The 18884-nt window shown below is 32.7% G+C and overlaps 1 protein-coding gene and 1 long non-coding RNA gene across 7 annotated transcripts; one reads left to right on the top strand and one right to left on the bottom strand.

Moving 5' to 3' along the window:
• The first annotated feature begins 820 nt into the window (after positions 1–820).
• LOC8288381 (DNA glycosylase/AP lyase ROS1) lies at positions 821–12254 on the top strand. Its single transcript, XM_048380207.1, has 20 exons — positions 821–1112; positions 1567–2039; positions 2390–4177; positions 4260–4664; positions 5141–5231; positions 5318–6740; positions 6838–6917; positions 7056–7140; positions 7212–7303; positions 7385–7453; positions 7570–7606; positions 7700–7782; positions 8200–8673; positions 8975–9011; positions 9102–9159; positions 10037–10176; positions 10287–10352; positions 10431–10545; positions 10632–10670; positions 11859–12254. Exons 2-20 carry the CDS (start codon positions 1724–1726, stop codon positions 11975–11977), a joined length of 5517 nt encoding a protein of 1838 aa, XP_048236164.1. The 5' UTR covers positions 821–1112; positions 1567–1723; the 3' UTR covers positions 11978–12254.
• On the bottom strand, positions 2160–13248 carry LOC125371362. 6 transcript variants are annotated; one of them, XR_007217691.1, is made up of 6 exons: positions 12986–13248; positions 8186–11363; positions 5301–5559; positions 3566–4501; positions 3235–3437; positions 2160–3040 (listed from the first exon to the last, which is right to left on the bottom strand). It is a non-coding gene; the product is annotated as an uncharacterized LOC125371362 (long non-coding RNA). The 6 variants fall into 6 exon arrangements; XR_007217687.1 differs by having other exon boundaries at positions 3235–4501; positions 8186–8321; positions 8470–11363; positions 12986–13247; XR_007217689.1 differs by having other exon boundaries at positions 3235–4501; positions 8186–9804; positions 10973–11363; positions 12986–13243.
• Between the last annotated feature and the right edge of the window lie 5636 nt (positions 13249–18884).

Raw genomic sequence — 18884 nt, forward strand, 5'->3', positions numbered from 1 at the left:
TACATTAATTAACATTATTGACTAGAACAGTAAAGCACAGATAATAATATTATAATACAAGAAGGCGTAACATTGTACATGCATGGCAAATGCATTTTAATTCCATAAACAATATAAGTGGCATAGCATATAGTAATTACGATAATCATATAGACAAATAACAATGATAGCTAATAAATTTAGAACAGGATCAATTCACAAACTTCAACAATAAAATACTTCTATAATAATTAAATTAATAATTGTACGTGCATGACACATACAAAGTTACGTCGTAACAAAAATTTGGTAGCTACTAATCTAAGTGTACTAATAATTTCTTTTATTGATAAAAAAATAATAATAATTAAAAAGAGGACTGGCCGCACCACTATCAATAGAAGGTATAGATGCCAAATCCATTTTATCATCTCAACCAACCTTCCATTAGTAAATTGTGCACCATTGTAACAGCAAAGGAGTGGGGGACCACTAACGGCGTGAGATGATGCTTACCAGTAAAAAAATATAAAAATGTATCCCTAGTGGTAGTTTGACGGAGTCAAACGAACATAACAGAATCCTAGTATAGACATTGAACAAGGTCTCACGTGCCAAATGTCATACATGCGCTGCCACGTTTGCTTTTTCTGTAATCAGTTCGCTCACGTGTTTCAGTCTTCCCTTGACGCTTCACACGCCGTAGCCATTGGCCATTTTTAATTGAACAGCAATGCCCTTACTTACAAAAACTTCAATTCCAGAAAAAAAAATAATAATAAAAATTGATGCATGTATTTTTTCAATCTAATAAAGTGATTCATAATATCTAATTTACAAATTTTTGCAACAAGACATAAAGGTGATGAGAAAAAATAAAAATAAAAATATATTTTATGCTGGTTTGCCTTGTTTACCGGGAAAAGGAGTTATCAGTTCAAAGAAAAGAAGAGCTCTCTCAGTATATATAAAAGCTCTGATCTTTGCGTTTGGTTCTTTTGTTTTTTCTCGCTTTTTCTTTTTTACATACTTTCTCTCACTTTCGAAATAAATAAGATTCTTTTTTTTTTTAATTCTTTATTTATGGCCTTCAAGTGACTCAAACAGATCTCCGGCATTGACTCAATCTTCAGGTAACTTTGTTACTGAAAGAGTTTCTTTCTTTCTTTTAATATATATATAATTTCTGTTACATTAGTCTTGCAACAAAAGGAGAATAAAGTGGCATTATCCGTAGAGATTACTGAGAAAATCTGTGGGGATTTAGTTGTTTCTCTGCTTACTGATAAATATATTTTTTTTTAGGAATATCCAAATTTTTATTTCATTAATATTCATAGACAAAATAATTACTGGGTTGAACTCTTTTCTAGGTGATGAATCAATTGTTAGAGAGATCTGCTGACTCAAAATAACTATTTTTTTAGCATGTCTATGAGCATTTTAAGGAATTGGGGAAACAGGGTAGTGTTTCACCTCAAAACTAGATGCTATTTCTGTAAGCTGTTGCTGTGCTTAACGAGCTAAAGGTTTTGTTTCTGTTTTATTTTTCCTTCTTTTTCACATTTTCATCATGTCTCTCACCAGGATAATCACCAAAAATGGGTCAGAAGATCGTCATTCAAACAGTAAATCAAAACTCACTTTAGAAAGGAAAGATTTTGCTATGCGACTGGAATCTAGTACTGCTTAAAGTGCTGTCTGCGAGGCAGGGGAAGTAGGAACCCCAGTTTTTGCTCGAGCTATGGATATCAAGAACAAGGAAGAGTTAAAAGAAGATTCATGGATTCCTCAAACACCTTTTAAGTCTATCCTAACAAAACCAAACGATGAGTTTTCACCTGATTTCTTTTCTAGAAATGGCAGCTGGGAAGTGGCTTCGAACCCATTAAATGCAAAAAGGGACACTAATATTAAGACATGCAATAGAACTTTTCCACCTCTTTTGATTCTTCAAGATCAAGCCTCAACAGCTTCCACCAGTGGAAATTCACACAATAATGGAGGTTTTTTGGCTGCACAAAATCATCACACTGGCAAACACGTCCAGGGATTCCAGTGTAAGCTAATCCACTTTATTTTCATTTCAAGAAAGCATAAGCAATTAGTGTCCATTATATGCGTATAATGACAAAAAAATCAGATTATTTATGGTGGTAGATTTATTCAGAAAGGCCTGATGAAAAAGCAATTGAAATGATACCTTTACATATTATATGAAGAATAAAGTGCATGATAGTTTCCTGATGTGCATTCAGAAAATAAAAATTACAATTTCGTTTCTTTGAATTATCTGTGTTTTAAGATAAACGCAACTAGTTCAAACAATTTTTCAGCCGGTTTCCAAGATACGATTTTCAGTTTCATAGATCATGTTATGATTAATCTAAATATTTTGGTGACCCAACAGATGGTCTTCCCATTCTTCAAGGATCTGCTTATGACCTCAACTTACCTCCCGGGGGAACAGCAGTTACATTCACTAGCAAGACCAGTTGCCAAATTGCTCCCATGACACCAGAAAAAGGCACAAGAGTAGAATGCAGGCAAGTAGCTCAACTGCAATTTTTTTCCGCCGATGAAAGAGCAAATCAAGAAGGCAATGAGCAGGATGATCAAGTTGCTATGGTATCATTTGACATTAACAGGCCACAAACAGATAACGAACTCCAAAAGACAGAGAAGGAAGGAAGTCATGTTATTAACTTGAGCGAAACACCAGAGCAGAAACCTAGGAGGAAAAAGCACAGGCCTAAGGTGATTACAGAAGGCAAACCCAGGCCTCGAAAACCAGCAACTCCAAAGCATGCTCTTAACACTGAAAGGCCGACTGGTAAGAGGAAATATGTGAGAAAGAAACCTCTCAGCAAAGCCCCCACAACCAACTTAGCAGTATCTACAGAAATCCCAGCAGGCAAAAGGAAGTATGTGCGACGAAAACCACTCAACAAAATCTCAACTCCACCAGTGGAAGCAACTGGAAAGTCTGTCAGTACAATATCAGTTGAGCCTGCCAAGAAGTCATGCAGGAGGTCCTTGAACTTTTACACTGAAGGACAGCCTAGAGACAACAATTCCAAATGTAAGCTTAATTCTGATGAAGATTCTCAACTACAAGCACATGATGTTGGGGAAGGAAATCAATCAAAATCAATTGTGACTGTAGGGAATGGAATTGAAGTGATAGTGGAAACTACACAAACAGGCATTGCATATGATCTAAATCATTCTGTTAATCAAAAGCTTCAAGATTACCTCGCATTGCCTGAAAAACAGGCACCAAGCACACCAGTATATGCAAACATTGACCCTGCAAGGAGAATAAGGAACAACAATTCCCAAGAGAGCCCTGCTGAAAGAGAAGGCCAGGTGACTACTCACAGTGTACAGCAGAATGCTGCACAAAGCATGTTGCAAACTGACAATCAATTGCCACCAATCAACCCAAATGACTCCATCTGCGGCAAATACACAACTTTGACCATGGAAGGACAATCAAACGGATCAAAGAGGAAGGTTTTCAGTTGCATTCAACAGCCAGGCACCTGCAACACAAATCTAACTGGAATTTTCTGTAATGCTTTACCTCAATATCAGGCAACATCTGAGTTCCAAGTTCCAAGCAATTTCAAGAAGAGGAGGACTGAAAAGGCACATATCGCCACCACATGCAGCATATCTTGTTCGACCACTCTAAGTGGCACATTGAGACTTGATATACCAGGCCCACAGAAGAATAACAGAGGAGATCCTCCTACATCAATAGTTGATTGCTTGCTTCCTGCTTCTCATTCTAATGCTGATAGAATTCCAGGTGCATTTGGAGAGACAAATGGTTGTCAGCTTAAAAATGAAACTTCCGGCTGTGTCTTAGCTCAAACAGAGAGGTCAACTAAAAAGAGATCCAGAGGCCATACTCGGACTCGAGACTTGGCTTCACTGACCAAAATTGCACAGGGAGCAATGCATCTAAGTTCCACAAGCAGACGAGCATATGATGTGCAGCAGGTTCGGGACATAAATGGACCCGATGCATGTGTAGATGCTTTAGTTGCAGAAATGCGCGGAACTTTGACTAGAAAGAAGAGAACCAAGAAGAGACTCCTTGTTAGTTCTGCATCCTCCAGTACAAATGTGGAACAAGCACATGGAAAAATCATCTTATACAATCAGAACCTATTCTCAGCAAACTCATTAGGTAATCATGTTTAACATATAATCATTTTCAAAAGGAATCCACCATATCAAATGCTTCTCATTTATGTAGCCATTTGATGCAGTTGCTCTTCCAGAAGTAATACGGGAACAGATGTCTACTATTGATGCAATAGCCGAGCATTTACAGCATCTAGACATTAACAGAGAAGGTAGCAACTTCACATACATAGAACAGAATGCACTTGTTCCTTATAGTGCTGGAAATGAACAGCAGAATGCACTGGTCCTTTATAGAAGCGACGGGACTGTTGTACCCTACACCGATTCACTTATTAAGAAACGACGCTCACGGCCTCAGGTTGACCTAGATGAAGAAACCAACAAAGTATGGAGACTTTTAATGGCAAATATCAATAGTGAAGGCATTAATGGAACTACTGAAGACAAGGCAAAATGGTGGGAAGAAGAACGAAATGTGTTCCGTGGCCGTGCGAACTCATTTATAGCACGGATGCATCTCGTGCAAGGTACATATAATTTGGAAAGATTTGTCTTTATTGCAATTCAAGTTGATTAACTGCCCAATTACTAGTCCAGGAACGTACAGGTTTGCAAATTGAAGATAACACTGCCATAGAACTATTGGCAAACTCTCAATATTGACATGTGATATTTTGTATCAATTACACATCGGCTATTAGGATTTTTCAGTCTAAAATGCAAAGTGTCTGCGTACTGTCATACAAACATGTCACTAGCCATTTCCAACAACTGGGCATTAGAAAACCTGCCCCAATAGCATATAGTCCATTAGCAAAGAACCAACTTGTTAAAAGTTTAGGAAGCACAAAGACAGATAGCAGCCAAAATGCATGCAAGGTTCAAATCTAGACCAATGTACTCTTAACAAACATAAGCATCTCAGCAATTACATACATTAGAGCCTCTCCAAAATAATTCATTGCTAAATCATTAACTGTTTTATGTCATGCCATTTCTGCAGGGGATAGGCGTTTCTCCCAATGGAAGGGATCGGTTGTAGACTCGGTGGTTGGTGTATTTCTCACTCAAAATGTCTCTGATCATCTTTCTAGGTAAGTTTGCGCTTCCACAATAATTGTATTGCACTATGCAATTACAGGGGCAAAAAAGAAAAAACTTACCTGTTAATCTTCTGCAGTTCAGCATTTATGTCACTTGCTGCACACTTTCCTCTGAAGTCACAGAGCCATAATGAACAATGCTATGAAGAAAGAACAGGCTCAGTAATTGATAAACCAATAGTGTGCATGCCAGATCTAGAAGACACCTTAAAATGGAACGAAGAGATGTCCAATCAATCAATTTGTGACCAAACTTCAATGACGCTCCATGACTCTGAGCTTGATGAAGAAAGGGAAGCAGTCTACAGCAATGAATCCTCTACAAGCAGCACCGGCATTGTTAACTCAAGTGGGCTAGAGACATGCTATGAATCAAAGGAAAACAGATCGACCACAGAGATCATCAAGATAATAGATACTTGTGATGTAAGAGAAAAGACGAGAGTAACAAATGATGCACTGTCATTGCAACATTCTGTGTTTTCATCTCATAACTTTGTGAATTCACCAATTGATCAAACTGCTGAAAGAAAAGAAGCATTCTCGGGCTCAGAAGCAGGATTTGTAACCGAAGGACATAGACCAAATATGTTGAATAGTTGTAATTCTTTTATGGAGCTTCTGTTAAAGGTTGGATGTGGCAAGCTCCATGAGGTTCATAGTAATGGCAATGGGATCATCTTATCTGCTCAGTACTCACAGAACGAGTATAACAAGACCCAAACCGTGGAAAATAATTTCCCTGTACAAAAGACACACCATGACAATACTCCTAAAAGCTCCTCGGAAGTTCCTAATACCCCATATGATAACTCTCATTTGCACCTTTCCTCCAACACAAGTAAGATCTTCCAGATGAATACAGAGGAAACAAGATTTTCCAATAAGGCCACCAACACAAACAGTATGAAAGAACCAAGTTCCTTCACGGAAGAGTCTGCTAGTCAAATTACAGATGAAAATAATCTGACCATGACGAGTCAAGCATTAAGATCTACTGTAAATAACTTGACATGCAGCATGATTCAAGAAGACAAGGATGTGACCATCCAGTCTCAAAGCAAGGATCTAAACATTGTCATGAACTCACAGCCTCAGGAACAAAACAATGAAATGCAGCAAAACTTAAACTTGCCACTTTCAGAAGAAACCCTAGATACTATGGAGAGTAGCAGTGCACTTGACAAGCCAGAAATTTTTTTACAGAAAACAACAGAATCAGATATGATTGAGCATGGGTTTTCAGAAATTAAGGAGCTTGATGAGATGAATGCTGCAACCAGAAAAGCAAAGAGCAGGAGAGTTGGAAAGGAAATAAGAGAAGATGTTGACTGGGATGCCTTGAGAAAGCAGGTAGAAGCAAATGGGAGGAAAAGAGAAAGAACACCAAACACAATGGACTCATTGGACTGGGAAGCTGTAAGATGTGCAGAAGTTAATGACATAGCCAACACAATCAAAGAGCGTGGAATGAACAACGTGCTGGCAGAACGAATAAAGGTACAATAATTAGATTCCAGAACAAAATTCGTAATATATGTTTTATCCCAACACACAGCCTTTCAGATCTGTTGACACTTTCAAGAAATTCATCCAGAATTTCCTTAATCGACTAGTAAGAGAACATGGAAGCATTGATCTGGAATGGTTGAGAGATGTTCCGCCAGACAAAGCAAAGTAAGCCTACAACTTTAATTCTAAAACAGCTTGAACACTATATTATTTGCAGTTTATTAGCATATCACCCTGTCATGATGGATTTGTATATATTACCTGCTTGACTGCTATACATGTCTATGGAACTTGTTCTTGTAGAGAGTATCTGCTGAGCATAAGGGGACTGGGCTTGAAAAGTGTGGAGTGCGTGAGGCTACTGACTCTACACCATCTTGCTTTTCCAGTAAGTTTTACTTAGTTTACATATATCAGAAGTAAAAATGGAGCGTATCTGACCTTTTACCACTATAACAGGTTGACACGAATGTTGGACGTATAGCTGTACGGCTAGGCTGGGTCCCTCTTCAGCCACTGCCCGAATCACTTCAGTTGCACCTTCTAGAGCTGTTAGTATTTCAAACTAAGAGATTACCAATGCTAAACTACATGCACTTAACAAGACAATAAATAGTATTGTTTTTACACAGGTACCCAGTGCTGGAATCTATTCAAAAGTATCTTTGGCCCCGACTGTGCAAACTTGACCAGAGAACACTGTAAAGACAAATTCCACTTCATTTAGATCCTAATTCATGAATGCATCTAACAAACAATTTATCAAGTTATTCTTAAATAAAATCGTCTACTAATCCATTGCAGAATCAATTAACAGGTATGAGCTACACTATCAGATGATCACATTTGGAAAGGTGCATTTTACTTTGAACCTGAAATTAATTGTTCATTGTTCTGATCAACAAGAAGCAGAAGCTAAGAAGGGAAGCTTTTTGAGGTTTATGCAGGTATTCTGTACCAAAAGCAAACCCAACTGCAATGCATGTCCAATGAGAGGAGAATGCAGACATTTTGCAAGTGCATTTGCAAGGTTGGTATCAATCTTCCAATTTGTACTATGTAAATTGCCATGATTGGAATGACAACAGAAAACAAGATTTACTTCCTGCACAACCAACACAAACTAGAGCACTGTTTTCTTTTTTTTAAGTCATAAAAAGAAATTAAGGTGAACAGCCTACAAATGGATCAACTATATAACAAACCTGCAAATTTAACTAATAGCAGGTCTAAGAATCTTAATGTAATTAAAGAAACCAGTTACAATTGGAGCTTCAGATTAAGTACTATGAATAGCATGTGCAAACAGTCAACTGGGTTATTTCCAGTCAGCAAAGACCGTGAGTATTCAATAGAACAATGAAAGCTTTGTGGTAAGCCTTCCTGAAAATGAAATGCATGAAAAGCAATGTTTTATATTAATTGACACAGACCATGTTAAGTGCAGTGCCAGACTAGCCTTGCCTGGACCAGAGGAAAAGGGTATGGTGAGTGCAACTGAAAACAGAACAAATGAACCAAATCCTGCTGCAATGGTTGGTCAACTGCCACTTCCTCTACCTCAGGCTACTGAACAATCAGAAGAAAATCAATTGTCAAAAAGTATTCAGCAATCAGAAGCACAATATGGAGTCAACAGTTGTGAACCTATTGTTGAAGAGCCATCATCACCAGAACCAGAGCGCATACAAGTAACAGAAAATGATATGGAGGATACCTTCTGTGAGGATCCTGATGAAATTCCTACTATCAAGCTTAACATTGAAGAGTTCACTCAGAATTTGCAGAACTACATGCAAAACAATATGGAACTTCAAGAATGTGATATGTCGAAAGCCTTGGTTGCTTTGACTGCAGAAGCTGCTTCTATTCCTACACCCAAGCTTAAAAATGTGAGTCGGCTGCGAACAGAGCACCAAGTGTAAGTAGTCATGTCCCTTATTGAACTGTTCTATGAAAGAAATTTGCAAACTGCGAATGTCTACTATGTTTAACACTTCACAAATTGAAACTTCTTTTGGCAAGAAGCTTACATTCTGGAACATATGGGAAGAATTAGCTGCTGTCCACAAATACATTATTCCAAACCAAGAAAAACAACGCAGCTTGCCAAAAAATTGTCTTATATTCAGACAAATCTCCACTGACAGGCACTGAAACCAAATTGTTTCAACATTGCCCTATAGTTTACTAAATTTTGTTTCTTACTTCACCACATGCAGGTATGAACTTCCAGATTCGCACCCTCTTCTGGAAGGGGTTAGTTAATCTTGGATTGACTTGAACAGAATTGTTTTCCCTCCATGAACAAAAATTATTTCTAATGAATTTTGATTGCTTCTATTTCAGTTGGATAGACGAGAGCCTGATGACCCATGCTCATACCTCCTCGCAATATGGACACCAGGTAAGTAAATATAAACTAGCCTGCCATGACAAGTTCCTTGCTGCACAGTTGGGAACACAACTAAAGCAACCCATAACTGCAGGTGTTTTAGGTTTGCCAGAGTCTAAAAGCCTGCCCAAGCTTGACTCAGTGATCAAACAAGCCAATCCAGGGCATAATAAATGTGCCTTGCATACAAAGAAGAGTCCAAACCTGGCTTCCAGGCCTGACTCGCTACTTAATCATCTGCTAGTTATAAAATAGCCATCAGCTTAGTAAAAAATGAGTTGTTTAAGGGAGAGATAGGAAAAGAAAATCATGCATCTTATCACACATACGCTTGGCATCTTTCTTAAACAATAATAGGTTTATCTGGGATTAGTTCTCAGGATCCCCGCATATGTTAGTGTTGAATAGAGGAACATAATTTAGGATTATTTGACTTAAACCCATCATAACCATATTTAGAACTAGTCTCAAAGTTGCAATTTCAGCAAACCTGTTGAAATCAGTTCAATGAGCTAAATTACTAAGGAAAAAAAAGAAAGACACTGAAAGAAGATGAGTGACCCTTGTACAGACAGGGAGCAGCATCCAATATGGCCACCCTCTTTACACCTTGACACTTTTCCAATCCCACATAAGCCCTTCATACTGGACCTGTGCCTGTAAGTATATGAAGCCATCAAATTTCTTCTATTTCATCATCTCTGAAAGGTTAGCAGGCAAGTTGTTTCAACAATATGATATGCAGAGGTCGAGCATTCCAACTGTTCAGCCTATATTAGTTCACTAGCACCCTATGCACAGAAAATTCAAAAAGTTCTGTCACTGCAAGCAATAAACTTATCTATCATAATAATAGTTCTATACAAATCTGATCAATTGCTTCCATTAGGTGAAACAGCAAACTCCATTCAACCACCTGAAAATAATTGTAACTTGCAAGAAGATGGCAAATTGTGTGATGAGAAGACATGTTTCTCTTGCAATAGTATACGAGAAGCAAATTCACAAATTGTTCGAGGAACTCTCTTGGTGAGAATACTTGTCAAAAACATTTCATTAGTTTGGCATCATTCCTATAAGGATTGATAATATCAATCTAAGCCAAAAACTAACCGATATTCACCACACATCATCAACAGATACCATGTCGAACAGCAATGAGAGGGAGTTTTCCCCTCAATGGTACATATTTCCAAGTCAATGAGGTAGATTTTCTAAACTCAGGTTACTCTACTCAGAACTAACAGCAGATGGATAATACTAACAAAATAAGCTTTATGAAGGTGTTTGCGGACCATGATTCTAGCCTCAACCCAATTGATGTTCCTAGATCTTGGATATGGAACCTACCAAGACGGACTGTATACTTCGGAACATCAATACCAACAATATTTAAGGGTAAGCATAATTCGAGAACATAGTCCTAACAAATAGCACAAAGTCAACCACTGACATTCATTATTTTATCTTTTTTGGTATATCAGGTTTGACAACGGAAGGTATTCAACACTGTTTCTGGAGAGGTACCAGATAATTCCAACTCTCTACTATTCTGCTTTCTTAGATGCTTTGACTTAAACTTTAAAGTCTAGCTATAAGCACTGCAGTTGTAACTTTAGCTACAAATAAAAGTAACATAACTTTGCAATGTATAACGGCACATATGAGCTCCAAACAACCTCACATTTGAAACTTCAAGACCTAGGAGAAATAACTTTGCCCTGCCTCAGCCTCACAAATCTAATATTAGCAGTTTACTATCACACCAAAATGTTAGCAAACAAAAGTGATCGATGATAAAATATTATGATACATCTATTACTACCTTTTAATGTTATAACCTTACTGCAAGTGATGCCTCCTCACTTGACAGCTACATGAGTGAAATTTTCAATCTGTTCCAGTACATTTATTTGCCAAACCCCCAGGTCTGTCAAATTCAACAGAGACTAATAGGGAATCCTTAAGAACACCATTCAAACACAGTATCCCGAAATCAGCAGGAAGGAATATGCTGCTTCTTTAGAGAATTTATTGACGTGGCCAATTGAACTTCACTTGAAATAGAAAATATGCAAAATGTTGGCGTTGCCATTTGAAAAACCAAGTAATCAAGTGCTTAACTGATAACATCTACATCAAGGTTCCAAATCTCTCAGATCGCAGGCATGTGTATACCTGGATGGAAAGCCGATGGAGTTCTTGTCCGGGTGTTCCTGTGTTGAATTGGTAAAGAAAGAATTACTATAGTAGCATCCCAATCAAACAATATACCCTCAATGTCCCATATGCATCTGCCCCACTAACACTAACTCTAGTGTAACATTGTAATCTTCATCAAATAAGAGATGCGCATTAGTTAAAAGGTGAGTTAAAAAAAGATAAAGCACCACTCTGGTAGCATTACAATGAGCAATTCCTCATACAACTCAACCACACAATGTACCTGCCCTACTAACTCCATTCAAATTTGACATTGAAATTAATCTTGATCAAAAAAAAAAAAAAAAGCACAATAGCACGGGTCATAGTAGGTAGGACATCCTTTAGCTATATATGTATGCAAATGTTTCAAAATTCGTTTTTCTTATTAAAAGATGATCATTCAATCCTCTTTTAGGGTGTGAACTTTGATTTTGTAGTTGCTTGTCCACAACACAAACTTGCAAAAAGCACTGTGTAACTGAGATGCGTACACTTCATGACTGCAGGTTTTGTTTGTGTTAGAGGATTTGACCAAAAGACAAGGGCACCTCGTCCTCTGATGGCCAGACTACATTTCCCAGCCAGCAAATTAAACAGGGCAAAAGGAAAGGATTCAAATGAATAACAAACAATTCCCTGCAATAATCAAATACAACTTCAAGAACCAGATGACAGTGTTTGGATAACAATAACCAGCAGCACCACATTCGAAGAGTGTAACTTGGCTTTCACAGGGAAAAGGAAAAAGGCAGAAGTCCGGTTGAGTTGTGTGATCCTGTAATATACGATCATGTAGCATGTACATGGTTAACAAAGCTGTAATTTTCTTAAATGTTATGCTCGTATTTGAGCCATTCTTCCCAAACAGGTCAAGATCAGTAAAATCACAGATTCCAGAAAAATGGAATATCATAGTCGCTATGCCTTGCATTAAGCGCAGAGAAAACCCAGAGCTAATCGGATCCTAATAAAAACACTTCAAAACCACAGATTCAAGTATGCGAAAAATAGAGCAACAAAACAAAAACTTAATATCCAATCCTTAGATGCACTCGAGATAAGAAAATAACACCTAACACTTGCAAGTCAAAACAATATCATATCCTGTTCTATCTGGTTGCTTATTAACTCAACGAAGTCCAAAAGGTTGATGAGATTCAAACTAAATAATTTTAACTACAATTGCATCAAAGCGTGTTTCCAAGTCCAAAAGATCAACGAGACTTGAGATAGAAACATGCTTCAACCTCCGATCAATAAATCCATTTCTGCTTAACCCAACCACGCCCTATCGGTAGATCCAATTCTAACAAACATGCGTAATTATAATTATAATTGCGTCATGCAACATGCAAATTAAACACGGAACTTCCAATCTATGGATCCAATTCAATTTTAACTGCAAGTAATTGAATGTTTAGAAAATAAAGCAATTCAACCAAAATAAACACGGAACTTTCGACCTATGGATCCAATTCAATTATAAATGCAAATAATTGAATGTTTTGGAAACACAGCAATCCAACCAACGCAGAGAAACAACAGATATTAAGCTAACACAACAAAGAGCATAATCATAAAAGACAAAATCATGGTGATGACCGTAAAGGTTACCGATGTAAAAGAAACATACCTATAGACTCATCGATTGAACGGCCGGAGGTTAGAGGTGTTTTATCAAGGCCTTTTTTGCCGCCTTGCCGCTTCTTTTGATCTTTATTTTCCCTCCCAATTAGGATGGTTTAAGCAACCTATGAGCCTTCCTGTTTTTGAAATACGCGCCACACATGCGGAGCGTCGGGTCATATCTGACGGCCACTAAGGTATGCAGATCAATTTAGCATTAAAGCCTGCAAAATATTAGAAAGGAAAACTTTTCAAAAAAAGTTAAATCAATAAAAAGATTTGTGTAATCTTTTCAAAAAAAAATATTTTTTGATTTTTTAGAATTTATAGTGTTATTATTTCTAATAATTTTATTATTTTATAAAATAATTAAAATTATAAATCTAAAAATCTAAAAATATATTTTGATATTTTAACACAGACAAAAATAAAAAATATTTTAAAATTAATAAAACTAAAAAATTACATAAATATTTTTAATATTTTTTGTTATAAAATATAAAATCCATATTTATTTTGATAATTTTTGTCACTTTTTAACAACCTGATTTTTTATCTAATATGATAAGATACATTAAATTATATCTTTTTGTAATATATATTAATATGTAATTTATTTAAAATAATATAAATATTTTAATATTATTAATTATAATATTAAGATAATTAAATAATTAAATAATTAAAATTTAAATATCAAATATATATTATAAAGGTAAATATATTAAATTAAATCTAATTTTAATATATTAAAATAATTAAATAATTAAAATTTAAATATCAAAATTAAGTTAGAAACATATTCAACAAAAGTTTCAACTCACAGCTAGCGGTGGAGAGTAGCTGAGATTTTATAAATAAGTATGATCCAACAGCTGAGTATTTGATTTGATAAATATTTATTAATATAATTTATATATATTAATTTATAAATTTAATATATATTTATTTTTTAATATGTGTATTTATTTTTTATATATAAAATTTAAGTCGTTGTATAATTTAATATTTTTTATTAATTTATTAATTAATAAATTATATTCTTAATTAAATATTATTTTAATTTTAAAAAATAGTACATTAATTATATTTTAATATTTATTAATTAATAAATAGTTTTAAAATTAGATAACCTAATTAATTCTTATTCTAAGAAATATTATAATAATATATTAATTAATATTTTTAATTAGATAATAATTTTAATTCTAAAAAATAATATTTTTAATATTATGTTTAATAATAACTTAATATTTTAATTATATAATAAATTTTTAATTTTAAAAATTAGTAATGTTAATTATATTTATAGTCTTAATTCGTATAATATTAAAATTAATCAATAGATGTATTTAAAATTATTTTTATAATATTGCACTAATAAAATTTTAAAATTTTATAAAAATTAAAAATATATAAAAATAATTAGTTTACTATTATTTTTAAAATATTATTAATTAATATTAAATATTAAAAAATTTAGTCTTATAATCGAAATAACGTATTAAAATTATTTTTTTTTATGATTAGCTTAGAGTCGCAATTCTTTTATATCCTATACATGCATTTATCTTTTAAAAAATTATCTTTAATATCATTTATTAATTAACATTGACATTATCATGTTTTTAACTTTGGAACAGTAGTAACTTTTCTTGAAAGTTTAACAATAATGTTTAAGAGACTAATAAAATTAATGATATTAACTAAAACATTTTATATCTTTAGTACGCAAGAATTAAAAGTAGACTAAGTAATTACAAAATTGCTGGCTTCTTTAAGAATAAAGAAAGAGCCGTATAATCCAAAGAGTTGGCAATCACCGTCAGATATTCGTCTCGTGAATTTCAAAATCGCATGCATTGGCCATCGGCCACAAGAGGGCTTCATTGACGAAACAAAATAGAATATTAATCGAATAATATTACATAATTTATTATTATTTATTTTAACTTTTGCTAATTTAACATAAAACATAATATTTTATAAAATTATCTTTTAATATTTAATAATTTAATTTAATTTTTCTTTTAAACCCTCATCGGTACTTGATTGAAGACATACACTTGCTAGACTAAGCTGGTCAAATTGCCAATTTGTTTTTCTTTGTTGATAGAAATATTCACAGGATTCGGTGTATAAAAATCAAATACTCCACTACGTTATAACCTAATGATAAAATGAGCGAAACCCTTTTTAAGTCAAAATTATAATCACATCAATTTAAGTTTTTTTTATTCTATCGTCCAATTGGGAAATATAATATTAACAATTTAAGAATATTTTATTTATTTATCAAATTACGTCTTAATATACATTATTAATTATTTATTCACACAAGTGTATGAATTATTATTATTACTTCATTATAAATACTTATAGCTTAAATAATTAAAATTACAATTCCTTATAATGGACAATATCAACATTAAATCTATTATTTGTATATTATTAACTAATAATTTAAGCTTTTGGGTTTATGATGAATGTCTGTCTATTATATAATTTGGTATTTCTAATTTGTATTTTTTCTCCTAATTTATTGTGGAGATGATTTGCGAGTTTTTCAATAGAGTTGTAGTTGGACATTAAAAAAAAGTGAGTTTGGTTTACAGCTAATGATTCATTGAATATAGCCAATCCACCGGAGTACCTCCTTGAATATAATTAATTTGTAATTAGTTTTTTTTTTTTCAGTTGTTGTAGAAATTGTTGTTTATCATTTTAATTATTTTTTTAATTTAAATACTTTTTAATCTTTTTAGTTACTAGTGATTAAGTATTTGTCCCAGCGATCGCCTGTGGCGTAACGTCAACAAAAGTATTACTTACAAGATTTCGGAAATTATTTGGAACTTTCCTTTTTATTTTTTTTTTCCACTTAAAAATGAATGTATGTTCTGTATTTGTTTAAATTTTTAAATAGGATGACATTTCAATTTTGTTTAGGACTTTTCTCTTTTATAAGAAAAGAACAAAAGAAAAGAAGTAATTACCTAAGTTGAAAAAGAATAAGCTAAAACTCTTCATAATTGAGTATTTTGACTAAATTTTGTTGGCCATTAACCTAACTGATTAATCACTTCAGAATTATTAGGTAGGTTTTCCATTATTTCTATATTTATCTATAACTCTCCATACAAATTTTAAAAGATCTTTTATTTTCATTCCATTAGTTTCATAGAAAATATTTATCAGAAAATTATTTTCTAAATTTTCTTTATTCAGAGTACTTAAAAAAATAAATAAAAGAGAATATTTTTCAATTAATAAAAAGGTTATATATTTTAAAGAATAGCTTTCCTTTTAAAAAATGAGTTAAAGTTTATCTTTATTTTTAATTCTAACCCTCTCTAACAATTTTTAGTAGGAATGGCAATCAAATGACCATTTCGGATACCGGATCCGACCGAACTCTACTGAGACATATTTAGGTAGTGATAAACGGGTTAAGGACGGATTTAGGATTTAAATTTACTACCTTTGTCGGGTTTGTGTCGGGTTTGACTATGAGGATATCCGCTAAATAAACGAGTATCTTATAGGATACCCTACCCTATCATTTTGTTCTCCATGTATATTGAACCTTAGACCTTTTATAAAAAAAATAAAGTTATTATACCATTAAGCCATTTATATTTTTCAAAAAATTATATATATATATACACATACATACATACAAATATATACATATGTCCAAACATATACATATACATACACATATACACACATATATATCTATATACACATACATATATATGTACATCTATATACACATATATACATAAAAGAACATTACATTAAATCATGTTAAAAAATTATTATACTGCTTAACCTATCATATTAGCGTTATTAACTTAGAATTATGTAGTGCTAGTTGCAATTAATTTTATTCATTAAATAATCTTGACTAATTTTATGTCATTTAATTAATTAATATGATATAAAAGAATCTTGTACCATATTGTTATGTAGTATAATTTAAATTTTAATCTTAAGTTTTTAACTTTAGTTAATAGATCTCACTTTTACTATTAAGATCTTATATTAATAAGTATATGTATTATGTTAAGATAATTTTTAAATTTAATAATATAAAAATTCATTCTCTTTCTTATTTTTTGACAGATATAAAATCAAGTAAATAGAAAAACTATTTGAAGCGTATTTCTTGCTTTTTACCTACAAACTAGACTTTGTTTTTCACACTCCGTTGCTACCAAAGCTTCCCCATATTACGGGGATGATTACCACTGACATTTGACATTGTCTTCACTTCATTATTTGACTGCTGGAGGTTTGAGGCAGAGCTTTCTCTTTCTCTAACTTTATAAATTTTGATATATTATATAGTTTGATTTTTATTTTTATAATATCAAAATTCAATATTTATATAAAAATAAAAGTATCATATATGAATTTAACATTTTTTTTATAATAAATTAAACAAACATATGTAAGTTAAAAATAAAACTATATAGTTTTAAATAAAACTACATAGTTTTGAATAAAAGTACATAGTACTAAAGAAGATCTAAATAAAACTACATAATTTTGAATAGAAAAAAATTACATAATTTTGATGTACTAAACTAAAAAAAACCTAAATAAAACTACGTAGTTTTGATGTACCAAAATATAAGACAAAGTAAACTCTAATTATATTATCTTTATTCTCATCTCAAATTCACGTAGACTCAACCCTCTCAATCCTCCACCATCCACCCTCTTTTTCGGACCACCGTTCAGGCTTTTGCTACTGTCGTTCACTCTTTTGTTGCCGCCGTACACTTTATTGTTGCAACCATTCACTCTGAATATGGAGTTGAAAGATGTCTAAATTGTAATAAAATATTGCATATATATTTAATTTTTATTATTTACAACATTGTTTTAAATTTTATTGAATTTATGCTTGGTTTGTATTAATATATTGAACATTTAATGTTAAATACTTAGACTTGATTAGTTTATATTTTGTAATTTTTATTTATTTTTATTATTTTAAATTATTATAAATAAGTATCCATTTAATTATCTAAATATCCATATAAATGGGTTTTAACAGGTATGGTACCCGTTGCCCATTTAAATATCTATAAAATTTATTTAATAGTCATTTAATTTAAACGAGTTTTAATCGGATTCGGGTAGTTTGAGAGTAATTTTATTATTATTTAGGATGGATTCGGGCAGCAAGGATAATTTCTTAAACAGATTTGGGACGGGTCAAATAGTTATAGTTTCAACGGATTTAAATTCGGATAGCATTAAACGGACGAATACCCTATTGCGAATCTCTATTTTTAGCATTACAGCCAAACATATAAAAATAAATTATTTTCCATATAAAATTATTTCTTTAGACATACATAGATGCCAAAATCAAAAGCATTAATACGTGCACAAAAATTATTAAAACCAGTGATTGGTAATAAAAGGCTACAATAAACATCCACCAGACCACGACTTTCTGTAAGTGGGGTTTGAGGTTTCCATAATTAGAAATTTCATTACAAATTAAACCTCGTTTACATCACTAAAACATCAGTTTTCTTATGCACATATGTGTATCTATATAATCTATAATATACGCCCCTGCTAAAGGAGGATTCTTGAACCCACAAAAATTTCCTCTTTTAACAAATAATTCACATTTCTACTGCTATTTAATTATCTGACGAAAAATTGAAAGTAAAACACTGATAAGTTCTAATAGTAGTAAAATAAAAATTATATTTTTAGGCGCTTTATTATGTAAACATTTAAATATAAATATAAATTTATATTTAAATTATTTACTAAAATAGTGTTATTAGCGCATGAAGTATTGTGAAATAAAAAAATAATTTTTTCGTTTAAAAAATTTAATAGCATAAATAAATAAATAAATCAGAAAAAAAAAG

This window comes from Ricinus communis, chromosome 10 (assembly GCF_019578655.1).
Source record: "Ricinus communis isolate WT05 ecotype wild-type chromosome 10, ASM1957865v1, whole genome shotgun sequence".
In the NCBI taxonomy this organism is placed as follows: domain Eukaryota; kingdom Viridiplantae; phylum Streptophyta; class Magnoliopsida; order Malpighiales; family Euphorbiaceae; genus Ricinus; species Ricinus communis.